Source organism: Simochromis diagramma, unplaced genomic scaffold, assembly GCF_900408965.1.
Source record: "Simochromis diagramma unplaced genomic scaffold, fSimDia1.1 OVJJ01000293.1, whole genome shotgun sequence".
Classification (NCBI taxonomy): domain Eukaryota; kingdom Metazoa; phylum Chordata; class Actinopteri; order Cichliformes; family Cichlidae; genus Simochromis; species Simochromis diagramma.
In genome coordinates this window covers 12,253,759-12,271,491 of record NW_024386801.1, presented here as the reverse complement: position 1 = coordinate 12,271,491, position 17,733 = coordinate 12,253,759, and the positions used below count along the sequence as shown (strand labels likewise).

General features: G+C 45.3%; 1 protein-coding gene across 5 annotated transcripts in view; it reads left to right on the top strand.

The window, feature by feature from the left end:
* syt7a (synaptotagmin VIIa) overlaps window positions 1-17,733 on the top strand; it is a 98,802-nt gene that overhangs the window by 63,604 nt on the left and 17,465 nt on the right. For all 5 annotated transcript variants that reach the window (XR_005695016.1, XM_040025922.1, XM_040025923.1 and 2 more), the window contains one exon: window positions 16,626-16,728. Coding sequence is in view for 4 of the 5 variants with exons in the window: in XM_040025922.1 (XP_039881856.1) it covers window positions 16,626-16,728 (103 nt within the window). In the remaining variant the exon portion in view is untranslated. The remainder of the gene's footprint in view (window positions 1-16,625; window positions 16,729-17,733) is intronic.

Below are 17,733 nucleotides of genomic sequence, written 5' to 3'. Positions count from 1 at the left end.
TACGCAACCAAATGTAGAAAATTTCGCCGTAATGCTTTGATGAGTGAGGAGATAAAACAATTTGGGTGTTAGCTGGAAAGCAGTAATGAGCTCATAAATCACAGCAGTGAGATGCTCACTGGTACTCTACTCTTTTTCTTTTTTAATCTTTGGCTTTTAGCGGTAAAATTTCAGCCAGTCAAATCAAACAGTGCTTTCTCATGCCAGTGTACTTTTTCTTTCCTTTTTCCCCTGACCACGATAATTATCTGCCTTATTGCAATGACATTTTTCAGCACCATTTTCATCTCTGTTTGCTTGTCTTCTCACTCCTGCCTTTCAGAGACCTCCCATTGGTAATTGTCTTATTTCCTTTGTATTTTTATGCCTTCACTATCCAAGTCATTTCTGCCCCATGTTCTTTCTTCCCTCCTGCTCATTAGCTGCCTTCAATCACCCTCTGCCGCTCTGAGAGTCTCGTCTCTGCAGCTCCACCGAGGGCCCAGAGAGCCTCCTCATTATTCCACAACATGTTAGTCACTTACATAAACATGCTGCTAAAAATAACCGCTTTCTTTGCCAGCCAACTTAGACACTAGAAGCCAAAATATTTCCACTCATCTATAAGGATCCACCAGCCTTGCTCACCATCCCCCAGTCTCTTGAAATAATTGGGTTTGCATTCTGTTTAGGAATTGGACCTACTTTTGTGAAACAATTTAAGGCTAACAAATGAGTACAGTGTGAAACAAGCAGAGCGTTTTCAGTCGTTGGACGGCCGTTTTCGATTGTTCACAACAGTGTCACAGAGAAATCCTTGATTTGGTCCAGCTTTAGGCAGACGCGACACACTCGATTTCCTCTGCAGTCCAATTAGGCAGTTTTAACCTCACTTTGATTCTGTGACAAATGGGCGACAGTGTGCAGATGCATAATATGACACACACCTTTAAAAAAAACGGCAGAGGACGGCGGACAAATTCTGATGTACTCGTCACACCAATTATTCCTCATTCACAAGTGTTTCATCAATTTGACACGTGATTTAAAACTAGAGCTCCATTACAACACAGATGGTAACTGTTTTCTTATCTGGGCTGCACAGCCGCAGTGCAGACATGCACATGTGCACCATGCAACTGCTGACATTTGAAGGACCTCTTGTGTCTTCAGGGTCATAGAAATAGGCCTCCCTTAACTAATAAGTTCCTTTATTTATCATAAGTTTGCTTTTAGAGCTACTATAGCCACCAGCTGCTTTGTCTACTGGTTTTGTTTTTTGGCCCTGAGCTTTCTGCGACCACAGAGTTACAAACAACCATCAAAGTATCCTTTGAGAAGAAATGTTGCTTCTTTTTTACTAATATCAAAAGTCTCCGCATTGTTCACAATTATAGCCTGAAACGCAGCGAGCCGCAGAGGAGAATGACTTCCTCTGTAATTTGTTGTGTGCATTGCGTCTTGCCTTTTCAGCTTTTTGTATTCACACCTCTTTAAATGAGTTGTGAAATCCACTAAGAGACCAAACAGCGCGTTTGTCACTCGGGCCAGCGTGTGGTCAACAGGATCCGCCTTTATTAGCAGACTGCATTGTGCTGTTTCCTGGATTTAATTTCTTTCACTCCAATAAGAATGACTGGTAACTTAAAGCCCGTGAACACTGGAGAACTGGAAGCAAATAAACAATTTGACTGTAATTGAAGCTTTAAAAGTGTTGACCTTTTAGTGAGCCTTCTGCTGATATGTCATCTAATTCCACTTGAGACTCTCATGGTTTTGTTTATTTCGTGTAAAATTGCAAATTGCAAATTTTAATGAGTGATTTAGCCACACTCTAATTGGCTGCTAAATTTAGAAGCTTGAAAACCCCCCAACATACCTCAACAGTCTATTAGAAGTGCAAGTTGTAAGCTTGCTGGGAGTGTATAGTTCCTGGTGGTGTTAGTGCTGACTTCACAGTAAACGTGATTGAATCAATCACACTCCTGGCATATTGCTCACTCTGAAAGGGGTTCTCAAGCCAAAGACAAAGGCACGCTTTCATTCGTCTCTCTTACCCTTCACACTCGGTGTTTCATCACAGTCTGTGCATTTAAACATGTGCTCGTGCCCATCACTCATCTTCACCTGCATTACTCATGCTACCCCGCATGAATTTATTTACCTAAGATCTGAAAAACATGTCACTGGCAAATGGCTTCAGCCAAACATCGAGCCTCTGAAGTTAATGTGAATATTTTATATATCCGTCAAATGGTAACGGAGTCAGTGTTAACATCAAAGGGAATTCTTTGTGCTCCCCACGAACAGAGAAGAGCTGCCGTCTGCACAACTGATATTTCATGCCCTACATTAATGAACCAGTCAGTTTTTCAGAGCAACTACTGTAAATAAATGTACCCGAGTAGAGAGCTACTTTCGACTGCTCCCTTGTTCTCAAGGGGTCACCACAGCGGGTAGCGCCGCATGTCTGATTTGGCAGATTTTTACGCCGGATGCCCTTCCTGACACAACCCCACAGGGATTTGTGTCTCCTCCTGGGATCGAACCAGCTAGAGCTTTAATTTTGTAAACTCTTGTTTGTTTGAGTAATCTTATTTTATGCTGCTTTTAATGTACAGTAGATACACGGCCCTATAAAAGGTTTTCTTTTTTTTTAAGGCCTGCTTGGCCACAGACGCATGTGAGTTGTTACTACTTCCATCAAAATTGCAATACATCTGTGAAATGCACTACACACAGGTACACACAGGTCTTTATCACCAGATTCCACATTTATTTATAGTTTTCCCTGGGTTATGACTGAACACAGTCTGACAGCTGTCGGTCCCAGCTGATTTCCCTCTCTCCCCGCTCCTCTCCGTCTCACTATAAAAAGGGAAGGAAACCACCATCAGTCCAAATCGCCATCAGCTGTTCTCACCGGCATCTCCAGCACTGCCCCGTTGAGCTCACTGCACCACTCCTCCCCTGCAGCCGCGCCCGGGACCACACCTCCGCCACACACCCCCACCGCCCGACTGAGGCCGGGGAGCCGTCCGGCCGAACCTACTCCCCCCCCCCGCCCGCGAGCGAGAGAGGAAATCGGCCACCGCCATCTGCGCCCCGGCCTATAGACCACCTTGAACTTAAAGGGCTGTAAAGCCAGATACCACCGGGTGATCCGGGCGTTGGCATCCTTCATGCGGTGGAGCCACTGCAGCGGGGCGTGGCCCGAGCAGAGGGTGAATGAGCGCTCCAGGAGGTAATAGCGAAGGGAGTCGACCGCCCACCGGATAGCCAAGCACTCCTTCTCCACAGTGCTGTACCGTCTTTCACGCTCTGCCAGCTTCTGGCTGATGTAAAGAACGGGACGGTCGACCCCCCTTACCTGCTGGGACAAAACAGCCCCCAGCCCTCTGTTCGAGGCGTCAGTCTGCAGAACAAAAGGGAGGGAAAAGTTAGGAGTGTGAAGCAGCGGCTCCCCACAGAGAGACTTTTTCACCTGCACAAACGCCGCCTGGCACGGCCCCGTCCACTGAACCAGATCTGGAGCACCCTTTCGGGTGAGATCGGTCAAGGGGCTGGTCAGCTGCGCAAACCCTGGCACGAAACGGCGATAGTAACCTGCCAGCCCCAGAAACCGTCTCACCTCCTTTTTAGTCTTGGGGCGCGGGCAGGATGCGATAGCCGCCGTCTTCTCCACCTGTGGACGCACCTGCCCGCCCCCCAAGTGGTACCCCAGATACTGTACCTCCCTCCGTCCAACCGCACACTTCTTCGGGTTGGCCGTGAGCCCCGCCCTCCTCAGGGACTCCAGGACCGCGGCCACCCGCTGCACATGCTCCGCCCAGGTGTCGCTGTGGATGATCACGTCATCCAGGTAGGCAGCAGCATATGCAGCGTGCGGACGCAGCACCCGGTCCATGAGGCGCTGAAAGGTGGCAGGGGCTCCGAACAAGCCGAACGGAAGCGTAACGAATTGGTACAACCCGTACGGAGTGGAGAAGGCCGTTTTCTCCTTGGACTCGGCAGACAAGGGAATCTGCCAGTAGCCCTTGGTTAAATCCAGTGTCGTGAAAAAACGGGCCGTGCCCAGCCAATCCAGGAGCTCGTCGACCCAGGGCATGGGATAAGCATCAAAACTTGACACTTCATTCACCTTGCGATAGTCGACACAGAACCGTATAGACCCATCCTTCTTCACCACAAGAAAGATGGGGCTACACCAGGTGCTGTGCGACTCTTCTATCACTCCCATTCTCAGCATTTCAGCCAATTCCCTCTGAACGATTTGCCGTTTATGCTCAGGAAGCCTGTAGGGCCGTGAATGCACCGTCACGCCAGGCTGCGTTACAAAATGACGCTCAATGAGAGACGTTCGGCCGGGCAGGGGGGAGAACACATCAGCAAAACGCTGTTGTAACGCGACAACGTCCGCTCTCTGGGCCTGTGTGAGATGGTCATCACAAGGGAGGGAGGCGGGGATGATGGAATTTGGCACCTCCGGCCCCAACTCATCTCTCTCCTTAACCAGGCTTACCAGAGAAGCGGTTTCAACCTCTCTCCACTCTTTAAGGAGATTGAGGTGAAAAATCTGCGTGGCCCCTCCCCTGTCCGACCGAGCGACCTCATAGTCAATGTCCCCGACTCGCCGTGTGACCACAAAGGGTCCTTGCCACTTGGCGAGCAACTTTGAGCTGGAAGAAGGGAGTAATACAAGCACTTTGTCTCCCGGTGAAAATTGCCTGAGTCTAGCCCCTCTGTCATACAGGCGTTGCTGACGCTGCTGAGCCTGTAGCAAATTCTCCCGTGACAACCTCCCCAAAGTGTGGAGTTTCGCTCTCAGGTCCAACACGTACTGAATCTCATTCTTGGCGGGGCTCGGACCGTCCTCCCAGCTTTCTTTAATCAGGTCGAGCACCCCACGCGGCTTCCTGCCGAACAGCAGTTCAAAGGGAGAAAATCCCGTGGAGGCCTGGGGCACCTCCCGCACTGCAAATAACAGAGGGTCTAGCCAGCGATCCCAATTGCGTTCATCCTCGTTAATGAACTTACGAATCATGGACTTTAAAGTCTTATTCAGCCGCTCCACCAGCCCATCCGTCTGGGGGTGGTAGACGCTGGTCCGAATAGATTTAATGCCCAGTAATTCGTACAGTTCCCGCAGTGTACAAGACATAAATGACGTGCCCTGGTCAGTCAGTATCTCTTTCGGGATTCCGACTCGGGAGATGACCTGAAACAGTGCCTGCGCCACACTCTTTGCAGAGATGTTGCGCAGCGGGACTGCTTCCGGGTACCGCGTTGCATAATCCACCAGGACTAATACAAAGCGGTAGCCGCATGCACTCCAATGAAACGGCCCGATGAGGTCCATGCCAATGCGCTCAAACGGGACCTCTATGAGTGGGAGCGGGCGCAAAGGCGCTTTTGGTATGGCCGGCTGATTAACAAGTTGGCAGTCCGGGCAGGACGCGCACCAGCGGCGCACATCAGCTCGGATGCCCGGCCAATAAAATCGGGCCGTTATTCGCTCCAGAGTTTTTTCGTATCCCATATGCCCTGCCATGGGGTTATAATGAGCCGCCTGGAAAATAATTTCCCGGCGGCCCTGCGGCACCAACAACTGGGTATGTGTCTCCTCCGTGCGAGTGTCATGACTCACTCGATATAACCTATCTTTTGATGAAATGAAGCGCGGGTAGGTCCGCACGGCTTCAGGGCGCAACACGTGACCATCAATCTCAATCACCTGGTCAAAGGCTGAGCGTAGTGTGTCATCACGAGACTGCTCCAGTGGGAAATCACCCATGGGGGAAACTTCCGGAGCCGGCGGGGCTTCCCATGAAGGACCCGCCGTCTCCCCCTCCCCGGAGTCGGTGTCGGACGACCCCGCGTCACCGCTGAGCGCCGCGCAGACACTACATGCTACTAACGGTCGTGATCGCATCCCCGCATACTGTCCCAGCAGATGATGAAACCCCGGCCAATTCGTGCCCAAAATTAGGGGATGCGACAGGCGCGGGCTAACCGCAGCCGTTACTCTATGCGTTTTGCCCTTATACTTTAATAACAGCGGCACTATGGGATACCTGTGAACATCACCATGAACACACTTCACCTCCACCCATTCTGCCTCCAGCAATGCCCCGGGGCGAACCAAACCTTGGTGCACGAGGGTCTGCGTGCAGCCCGTGTCCACCAAAGCATGGCGTATACCCCCTCGAGTCCTTGCCGGAATGCTGTATGTCCCTCCTGGAGCAGGAGAGGGTGCTGGGGCACTGCCGACGCGGAACACCTGCCCCACTTCCATCAGAGGGCAGTCCCTCCTCAGGTGTCCCGGTTGCCCGCACTTCCAGCACTCCTGCCCCGGCGTCTGTGCTGTTCTCCGTGGCTCAGGGGCGGCACTGCTCATGTCTGATCCCTGGGAAGGCACAAACGCAGCAAAAGGATTAGTGGGGCTCAGCGCCGGCGCCCGCTCTGTCTGCCCTGGCGCAGGTACCCGGCGCCTCGGTGCCGGCACTGGGGGTTGTTTGCTCGGCCTCCGGCCGCTGTCCCCGGGCTCCCCCGCTCTAGTGGCAAGGTGGTCCTCCGCCAACGTCACCGCCACCTCCAGACTCGCGGGACGGTGGCACCTGACCCATCTCGTCGTCTCCGCAGGCAGCCCCTCCACGAACTGCTCCAGCACCACCTTGTCCACCAGCAGCGTCTCGCCCTCTGACGATCCCGGCTGCAGCCAGCGCACCGCCGCGTCATGCAGCTTCCGGACCCAAGCAAACGGCCGATCCGCCGCGGCCAGCCGACAGGCCCGGAACCGCCGGCGATGATCTTCAGCGGTGAGCCCCATCCTGTCCACCACCGCCCGGCTCACGTCCTGGAAGCTGCTCCTCGAGGTCGGCGGCAGACTCAGGGCCGCCGTCTGAGCCTCCCCCGACAGCAGAGGAAGCAAACGCGGAGCCCACTCCACCTGCGGCCACTGGCAGGCCTCCGCCGTGGCACGAAAAGTCTCCAGGAAAACCTGGGGGTCGTCCCCGTCCCCCATCCGGGGCATCGCCACCGACAGCGGCGGAGGCTTTGGTGGAGGCTTCGGCGGAGGCTTCGGCGGAGGCTTCGGCGGAGCAGCGGCTCCAACCAGCCGCTCCAGAACCAGAGTCTGCCGGTCCGCCTGCTCCTGCAGCGCAGCCAGGTGAGCCCGCTGGGTCACCGCTTGGTCCTGGCTCATCTTCGCCATCTCCGCCAGCATCTGCGCCAGAAACTGCAAAGGCTGGGCGGGCGGCGCAGCCTGTGGGTCGGACATCCCCACGCCGGCTGGACACAGGGTTTCGGCACCACTTGTGAAATGCACTATACACAGGTACACACAGGTACACACACACACACACACACACAGGTCTTTATCACCAGATTCCACATTTATTTATAGTTTTCCCTGGGTTATGACTGAACACAGTATGACAGCTGTCGGTCCCAGCTGATTTCCCTCTCTCCCCGCTCCTCTCCGTCTCACTATAAAAAGGGAAGGAAACCACCATCAGTCCAAATCGCCATCAGCTGTTCTCACCGGCATCTCCGGCTCCACCCCGTTGAGCTCACTGCACCACTCCTCCCCTGCAGCCGCGCCTGGGACCACACCTCCGCCACAACATCTATAAAGTTTTTCTATAAAACTATAAAGTTTTATTTGAATAACTTTTTAAAAAATAAAATGGGGAAAATGAATAAATATTTTTAGATATAAAATTTAGCTCAATTTATTTAATTGTAATACTGATTTAGTTGTTTTGCTTGTTCTAATGCTGTTTAACTGGGACCTCATTACGTTTTGTTCCCTTTTCGCCTGCGTCGTGTATTGGTATGACAATAAAAGATTCTATGCAGTCTTCTGGAAAACTAAGTACACCCAATGATTCAGTAACTTGTAGCGCCAACTTAAAAAGCAACATTGAAGCAATGGTGTTCTGTATGACTATCAGTCTTTAATGGCATTGTGGAAGAACTTTGGCCCACTCTGTACAACGTTACATCCCTTCATTGAGGTTTTTGGGCATTCATGTAAGCACAGTTCTCTTAAAGTCCCATCTGAGCCTCTCAGTCAGGTTGAGGTCTTTCATTGAACCTTGATTCTTTTCTTTTTCTGTTCATTCTGTTGTAGATTAACTGCTATGCTTGGGATCATTGTTTAGCTAAGTTTTAGCGGTCAGACAGATGGCCTCACGTGCTCACGTGTGACTCTAGAATACTTTGGTGTACAGAGGAGCTCATGGTGGACTCAATGACTGAAAGGTGCCCAGGCCCTGTGGTTGCATAAAAAAATCCCAAATTATTACCCCTCCACCACCTTGCTTCACATCTGATATGAGGTGCTTGATTTCCACCGTTATGGCTAAGAATACGACTAAGAGGATTTCTTCTGACAACCCCTCCAAACAAGCCACACTTGTTTTGTCTTGTCATGAAATTGAACATTTAACATGCTAGCTGAGGCCTGCAGAGTCTGAGATGTAGATCTTAGGTCTCTTGTTTTTCTCTGAGAACTGCACAGTCTGACCTTGGGTTGAATTTTATCTGGGGCGTTCACTCCTTGGAAGACTGTGTGTTAACACACACCTGAATGCTCCAGACCAGGCAACAGTTAAAACTTCTGCTTTCATAGTACTCCTCACAGTTGCTGATGATCAATTAATCAAGTGCTTTAATTAGCAGCACCTGTCTGCTATTTACAGAACCCTATTCATTCCTGTGGAGGCAGGAATGGTGTACTTAGTTTTTCACAGGATTGCAGAGATTCATTTGAAATTTAACTTTTTTGTAAAATAATGGATGCCAGTAATGGAAGGTGTATGTACAAGTAGTCACTTTGAGCCAAAGGCTCAGGCTTCAGATTCTAAATTTGGTACTCTTAGTTTTGTATTATCTCAGTAAGAGTAGATATCCCTAATACACTCATATGAGGCACACAGATCTGGCTGTGACTAAAGGAAGCCCCACGTCCCACTGTTCAAACCTTCTGTTTGCAAGGGACATCCAATTAGAAGAAAATTGACTTGAATGGGATGTGAAAGGCAGTCAAATGTGCATTTTTCTCACTGTGAATAGGCTATGAATCATGTGAATCAATCAATAAACTGTAGAATAAAGCTATCCCACTGCTGTAAATGAATAAAAATAGGGGGTTGGAAATGGGTATAATTGATGTATTTAATCACAAGCCTTTAATTTTACTATTTTTCTTTTAAGTGACTCAGTCTTTAAAACTAAGGTTTAGAAACCTTACACAAAATATTTCAAATTAGCCAGCTACAACCGAATGAAAATGTTTGTGCTTCACTATCAAATAATAATGTGAAAGGTTAACACATTTATGGTGTATTTCAAAAGTTTGATTTAAGTGCTACTTCCTTTTATGGTGAAGTTTTTTAAATTGCTCCCATACTATATTTAATTAATTAAAAGATCCAAGTGCTTTGTTCACCACTTTAAACAGCAGTGCTCCTGGTCCTGCAATGCAATTAGCCAAGCAATCTTATTAATGGTAAAATGTATCTAAAGTACTTAAGACACAAACATTACTGAGGCTTTTCTTTAAGCCATCAGCAGTATGTTAATGGTCCATTGCTGCTTGAAGGCAATCCAAACATCCCACTGGCCATGAGAAGGTGTTGAAGTGTGTGAGATTCTTAATGCTTCCTCACTGACCTTGTGTGTGCGATGGCTGGATGAAAGTGCTCTCCGTGGCCATTTGTTTATGAAGTGTGGCAGGAGCAGACTGAACTGCACCACAGCTGGTGTTAGTCATGTGGACTTTCAAACCAAGGTTACAGAACAAGGCGGGGAAAGAGGAAGTAAAGGTTACACGATAGACTATCAGAGAGAGCAACTACAGGTTTTAAGATTGAGTGTTGCTTTAATTTTGGGGTGAGAGGAGGTCGCACATGCTGAGATGTTTGCGGTCCAGCCATCCATAGGTTGGACTTCTAAGAAGGCTTAATTAGGATGTTAGAGTGGCTTGTTTATGCCTCATTGGTCTGCACTCACAATTCATTTGCGACTCAGTGAACATATACTGTAGGTTCTCCTCCAGTGTTGCTATAAAGAGAAGGCACAATCCCAGAGAGTTTCGAATCTAGATCTCTCTCTGAGCAGCAACTGCACAGCCCAATGAGGATGGAGGCTCAGGATAAAGGGGGCGGGCTTTACGCGTGTGCCACATTAACATTCAATCCACTTGCCTGTGGTCCTTCAATTATTCATCCATGCATGTTACATCATTTTGTGTAAGCCAGTGGAGTTGTCTTTTTTCCCCTGAAAACATCTCTCTGATATTAATAGATATAGATGTGTATTTCTCTGCCTTAAAGACACGATGCACTCAGTGAGATTCTGAGTCTCTGTTAATTGCCAAGTGGGCTATATATATATGTACATATAACTTCATAATTTATGAGCTTATTACGTTGCTTAAATTGACATAAAAGACAAACGCAGTGGATGGCGGTTAAGACCATTTACCCAAATCAATATAAGTGTGCGTTTGTTTGACGCTGTGAGTGTGTGTTTGTCCTCTAACCACATTAGCCAGAGTGGGAGGAGTTAAATCTTTATGTGGTGGAGGATTGTGTGTGTTTAGGCTAATGTAATGACAGGGCATCCCGAGGTCACAGTTTATCATTTTAATGGTCGTTATTTCAGGCCTCGTTTTCTTAGAAAAAGAAAGAAGATATTACTATAATTCAAGATGATATAATTTGCACGTGTGTTTGTACATCAACATGTAAATTGATTATGCTGCGCTCTGCTAGTCTGACACAGTGCTCCTCCTGTGACAAGGGCTTTGCAGACCCGACTAATCAGCACAGTCTTCGGGGGCTCTGGCTAAGACTGTCCCCGAAGCTTTGGCTCCCTGCGGCCAATGTGCTCATTCATGCATTACAGGGGGAATGTAGAGATGCATTCAGTTACATGCTGGGGGGGGGGAGTCGATCGCGTTAAGGCAAAACCCTCCCAAAGAAACCCCCAAAAAAACCACACACACAAAAAAAACTCTGTCACAAAGAGATGAGGAGGAGTGCTTTCATCTATCCATCCATCCATCCATCCACAGGTCAAGGGAGGATGAGAGAAAATTCAAAGTGAAAATCCATCTTCCTTCAATGAGAGTAGCAGGAGGGAGTACTTATTGTACTGAAGGCAGGGCTGAAGGCAGCACTCTCGCCAGCAGGTACAGGCTGCTACACGTGCTCATCTCATTCATCCAGATAGATGGATGGCGTTTGGGGAGACGAGCTATTAGGAGCATTAACCTGGGACTCTTGTGTTCTGCCTCAGAACAGGTGGCACATATGCGGCAGCCTCCACCTCAGAAGCCAATCTGCGAAGCTAATCGAAATTTTAAACATTTGGTAGATTCGTGTTTGAAGTTATAATGAACCGTTAAAGCGGTTTTATTATTTTGTGTTGCTGATATTCCCTGGATTGATAGATTAGTTGTTTTAATTAAGCTCTGAGGCATGAATACTAAAATTGCTGAGAGTTTTGGGATGCCATAAAGGGAACCGTGGACTGTTATAGGTTAGGTAGAGACTAGGCTCATCTTTCGATTTGAAAGTAATCATGTTTGCCAGTTTTTTAGTACCTTCAGCACTTTATTGAACATTAAAAAGAGAGAAACTGAAGCTCGGGGAAGTAGCATGTTAAAAAGTCAAAATAAAATATATATAAAACAGTACTTACTTAATAAAAATAAACATTTGGCAGTGACTGAGTGCCTTTGGGTTTTTTTTTCTATTTCCATTTGGAATTCAGTGAGAGAAGCAGAAGGCAGTATTTAGTATTTAGCACCTCACTTGTTGCTCATTCCTGAAATGGGATTTCAGTAAATGATGCTATTTTAGGCTAATTTCTAGTTTCAACATGCAGGAAGTAATTAGTCGTCAGTGAAAGCATCCATATTTATGAGACTTTTTGGTTGTAGCTTGAGGGAAGAAGCAGGGCCCATATGGAATAGAAACAACAGAACAAACTTACACTAAATGTTTTAGTTTCACGTGTGTTTTATGTCTTATGAGAAATAAATGTCTCATACCATGATTTACTGATGAAAGAGTTCCAGTTTATGGAAGACCAAAGCTGCTTAAAAGAAAAACTAATTTATAAAATGCAGAATAAATTAAATATTATTTTTTAAAATTTCCTTCTGTATATTTATTCATCTATTAATAGTTATTTCTCTTTCATTTTACTTATTCATTTAATTTAATTTATTATTTTTAATTCATTACTTTATTCATTATTAATTCAAACTTTTTTATTTCAGTATTTTCATTTCTTGATTTCTTTATCTATGCCATAGGTGTCAAACTCTGGCCCGCGGGGCAAATTTGGCCCGCAGCCTAATTACATTTGGCCCGCAAAGCCATACCAAATTACTATTAGAGCTGGCCTACTGGTATTATACAGCTAATATATATATTGTTTAGTATTAAGCTTTGCTTGTTCCATATTCAGTTTTTCAGCAAAACGTGTTTGAGTCCATAAGAAAAGATTCATTCTTATATCTGGAGGAATAAATATATTTCAATAAATATTAACGTTAGCCCGCGACTTTGTTCTAGTTTTGAATTTTGGCCCACTGTGTATTTGAGTTTGACACCCCTGATCTATGCCATGCTTCAGCATGCAAATATGGAGGCTCAAAGTGTGCCAAATCTGTCCCTAGTGGTTGACCAGCACCAACAGAAATGTTAATAAAATATTTTATGAAAATGAAAATAAATATATTTATATGAATTCTAATTATATGTTATATATTTTAGTGCATTTACTGGATTTTTTTTAAAATATCAAACTATTTGTTATTTTTTATTTTGGCAGTTCTGGTCCTCCACACCCTTTTGCATTTTTTTTATGCAACACAGTTATAAACAAACAGTATGCTGTGCAGGAAAAATGAGAAAGCAGCCACTTTCATGAGTAAATGATAGTATGCGGCATATAGTTTTTACAACATTTTCTTTTTCACATAGGGGACGAGTGGCTGAGTCTAGTGTGAATGTACCTGTGTTTCATGTGGATAATGAGTTATGTAAGCAATGCACTGTTGTGGTTTTGACTGTGACTGAGCCTGGAAAGTATGCCCTACCTGTAAAGAATGACAGATGGCGGCTATGAAATTGAGCATAGACATTGAAATACATCACTTCATGGTTTCAGATGAGCGTGTTTGCTTGAGTGTGACATGTTTGCAGAGGGGTGGGGAGTCTGAATGTTTTAAAAAAAGAAAAGAAAAAGAAAAAAAAAGAGGGGCTGGGCTGGGCTCTCTTTTTCGCGTCTCTCTCCAGCCTAGAAGTGGAGTGTCTTTCCCCCCCTTCCCCCTCTCTACGAGCTGCTGGCCCTCGGTCAGGTAACAAAACAGGATAGTATCACAGGACGGTGAAACCCAAAGTGGCCCCGCCTGCCTCCATACGTCTGTATGTGAATGTGTGTGTCTGCGAGGCTCTCACCTGTACCTGTCATATATCCTATACCTTAACTTCTTTGTTCTCAGTGTGTTTGCCTGTTTGTTGCACTCCTCTAAACACACCCTTCCCTTGCGGCCACTCCTAACATCCTCTTGTCACACACATCCCAAACCCTCATATGTATGGTCTGTGTTTCTAGAGTCGTTGCTATGCCAACAGCCCACTTTCTGTGTCTTAGCTGTGGGAGAATCTGATCTGAGTCTACTCTGCCCCCCACTGGATACTGTAGACAACTGCAGGCTTAAATCATGTCAACCACATCAACCCCCATGGGGTCAGAGGGAAAAAGCATTGGCACCAAAATGTATCAGTTGTAGTAATGCCATCTGCCACATTTAATATTGCCTTGCTAGAAATTGAATAAACTGAAACCAATCACTTTCAATACACAGTGAGATGTACGATCTGGAAGCGCTAACTGATCCGCAGGCCCAGACGTTTCTTTAAAGCAGCCTGGTTGCAGGGAGCAGAGGACCACCTCAGGTGCTGTAGAGCAAGCCTTATAGAGCGGCCATTCCCCTGACAGCAGTAGCTCTTACCTGAGAATGCACTGAACCCCTGAATGAAGCATGAAGGAGAATGAATAATTGAAGACGTTCACTCCCCCATCGATAGTTGGGAGGTGGAGGAGGAGGGAGGTGCCTTGCTTTACTTCAAGCCCTAAGAGTCTCCCTTTGCTTTAGACTTCTTGAGTAGATGCTCATGTTTTAGGTGTAGTGTTTTGCGCAGCTTTTTGCTTCTCTCAAACTCATTGCCTGCAGTTTAGAGCCAGTGCAGAATAATAACAATAAAAGCAATAATAATCAGGCAATATGGAAATGCAAATACCTCCCTTGGCGACTAATACAACTAACAGCAATTCATAAGCATCCCCTTCCCTTCCTGAAATGGTTAACATCCCTCCTTCCCCCCCGTCTCACTCCGGTTCCTTTGCTGGTTGAAGTGATTGTTTGCTTGTCTTGTTTGCTCGCCTTTTCTGTCTGTCTATTTGTCAGTATATTTTCCTCTAGTTTTGTCCGTGTGTTCTGCAAAAATGTACACATTATTGCATTCAACATCAATTGTCATCCAAATTCGAAGCTTAGTGGGTCCAGAAAAACAAACAAACCAAAAAACATCCCTCGAAACAAACTTGGTGAAAAGCTCGACAGAGAATGCTGGCCGGACAGACAGACTTTCTATGGGCTCCTTGTCTACTGCCTGTTCAAGGCATTGCCTTCACTCTCCGAGTGACAACTACTTGCATATAACATATATGCACATGTAGCCAATGCCAGTTTGTGCTTTGGCCCCTGTGTCCCTGGTCCACACTTTTAGAGTGTTGCTAAATGGTTGAAAATTCAGGTTCGTCTTAAAATCAACTTTTACCATTTGTAGTTCTCAACTTAATTTCTATCAACACCCTCTTTTGTAACACTCTAAATGTGCTTTTCCTACTACTTGTTCCTTTTTGTGTTTTTGGTGGTATTATCATTTCGTGTGGTATATCGACTCCTTATTTCCCCTCTCTCTATATTTTTTGGTTCTTCTATCGATTATTTTGAGCTCTCCATGCAGAGAATAGTGCTTCTTGCTCTCTTTTTCCTGAAGATCAATTGTATTTATTGTCTTTTTCTTTTACTCTCTGTGTTCTCTCTCCTCTTTTTTAGCATGTATGCCCCTTTGTCTCCTGTTAAAGATATTACGTGTGCATAGCCTTCTTTTTTTGTCTCTTATTCTTTGATACTTATCAGACTGACCAAACTAAGCCTCTCTTGTGTTTCCAGGCTTTCCTTCCTTCATTCCCTATCTTTTCTTGCAGCTCTCTATTTCTCTTTAATGTGCTGGTGTTTGTTATTTTTTTCTCTTACTGTTCATACTATTAATACTTGCTATCTCTTCTAATACAGATAAATAATTTTCAGCTTGCTTTTTCTATTTCTCACGTTCCCTTTTGAACCTTCTGTCTTATCTGCAGTCCTTATGATTTCCATCCAGTGTTAGTGTGTGTGTCCTCTCTGTGTCTGCTCATTGCTTTTCTCTTTCTCAGTGTTTCTGTTCTTGTTCTCCTTCTCGATTCACTGTTTGTTTGTTGGTGTTTCAGTGTTCAGCCTCTCCATGTGCCTTGACTAGTCATTTATCCAGCGCTGTTTGTCCAATGCGTCATGTTATGCAGGACTTTTGCATCTGACTCTCTTTTCTTGTGATATCTGTTCACACTTCCTTTAATCTTAAAATATTTATTCTCTTTAATTTTTTTTGTCTTCTTGTGCTAATTTCCTTTTTTTTGTCCACTTTGTGATTCTTGTTTTCTCGATGTATGAACATAGTGATTTTTCTCCCAGAATGTTTATCCCACATGTTGTTTTTTAAACAATACTCATGAGAAGGAACTAAACTTCACATCTATTAACATCTGTACCTAAGAACCAGCTGTTCCATGGCAGATTTCTGCACTCACCTTTGTTTTTATAAAACTTGTGATGTTGGTGCAACTGAGGGAAATTTAAACACGCAAAATACTTTACAAAGCCATGTAATGTCTGTCCTGTTAAACATCTGGTCATCTTCATGTTGCTATATATGTCTGTCTACTGTTTTTAAAGTAACGTCATGTTGCTATATATGTCATTATACATGTGTGTCCTGTTAAAGTTGTCATTTGTTAGTTGTCAAAAGACTGAGCATAATTTCTACCAGGATGATTAATTGGGTTGTGTCAATAAATTTAGTGATTCTGTTTTATGTTTTGTCTGAAAATGTCTTTGTTTTGGGTTTTTTTTTAGTGGAGGTAACTTTCTTGTAAAGATGTGGATGTTTGCCAGGGTGGAGCTCTCTATATATAGTCATCTCAGACTCCAGTTTTCCTCAAACACCACTTGCCGCATCAACTGTCCTCAGTTCTAGCGCCCGCCATTAATCTGTGGAATCTTTGGCACATTTTACTTGGCTTTGCTCATGAAAGCTACAGAAAAAGCAGCTTGAAGTGACATCTATCCAAAGTTAACTTGGACCACCATCGGCTGTTCCAGATAGGCAGGTTTCAAGCGTTAAACAGGTGGAGGTTGGACTCCCTGGGTGCTCAGACATTCTCTCTTTCTGTAGATGAATTAGCTTCACATGTCCTCTCTGTCTTTTCTTGCTTTCAACGTGAGCTTTTCTTTGCAGAGGCAACAAGCCAGCCAACAGCCCCAAGGGCCAACCTCCTGATGCTGATGGCCACTCCTCTGTAACCGACCTGGCCAACTCTCTCACTGGAGACATGGTGATGGTAAGACAATGTCCCACTTCAAATCCATCTTGCTGTCTATGATATGATTGGTCTAACCTGACTTTTACTGTTTAGGCTGCTAATTTTCAGTGAAAAGAAGTAGATTATTTTTTCCACCGGGGCAAGTTAGCTGGTTTCTACTGAAGATGTAAAGAACTCCCATAGAAGCTGAAACAGCTGGCAATATTATTATTAATAATAATTATTGTACAAGCTCAATTTATATGGGACTGAGTGCCTGAAAATCATACTATAGAAAAAACTATGTTGGGCAGTGCAAAAAAGTAGCCCATTTAACAGTGTCAGAAAAACAATACTGGTGTAAAAGTAAGCTATATCAGTCCATACACTAATAAATAGGTTTTTCGCTGTTAGTTTGGGGCTTTTAAGTAAAGACCTAGATTGGATGGAATTTTAAAGGTGGATCCTTTGGTTTTTGCTTTGTTTTAAGGATTGGACTTCACTAACACTGGATCCTGTATGCCCAGTAGACAGTTTTCAGTTCATGTTACAGGCTTTCTATAAAAGTTGTAATCTGCAAGCACCATTTGAGAAAGGGATGCATTATCCCCTGTTCTAGTTTCATAATTTTATTCTGTAAAATATCTTTGATCAGTTCACTGTCCAATCCATTCAATCCATATTTATCTTATATTAGACTTAGCACAGATCCTCATATCATCTAATGCCTAAAAGAAGCGGTTTCAGCTCCTCCCCCTTTAAGGCCAACCTCCCTTTAAGCTTTTTCTGATTGGCTGTCTGATGCAAACCGAAGATATGAACAGCAGATGGGGGAGGCTGCTGCGCTCGCAGTCAGAATTGTGTTGCTGAGATGGTTATATTATATTCTTACTGATATTGTGCAAAGTAAGGAGTAAAACCATGCTCTGAAACCAAATCCATCATCCACTTATCCAAAGTAAAGAGAGCAGTTATGTTACAAGTTTGGTTCAGCCACATTATGAGCAACCTGATCTTGGCATCCCAATTCTTGTTTTGTATTGA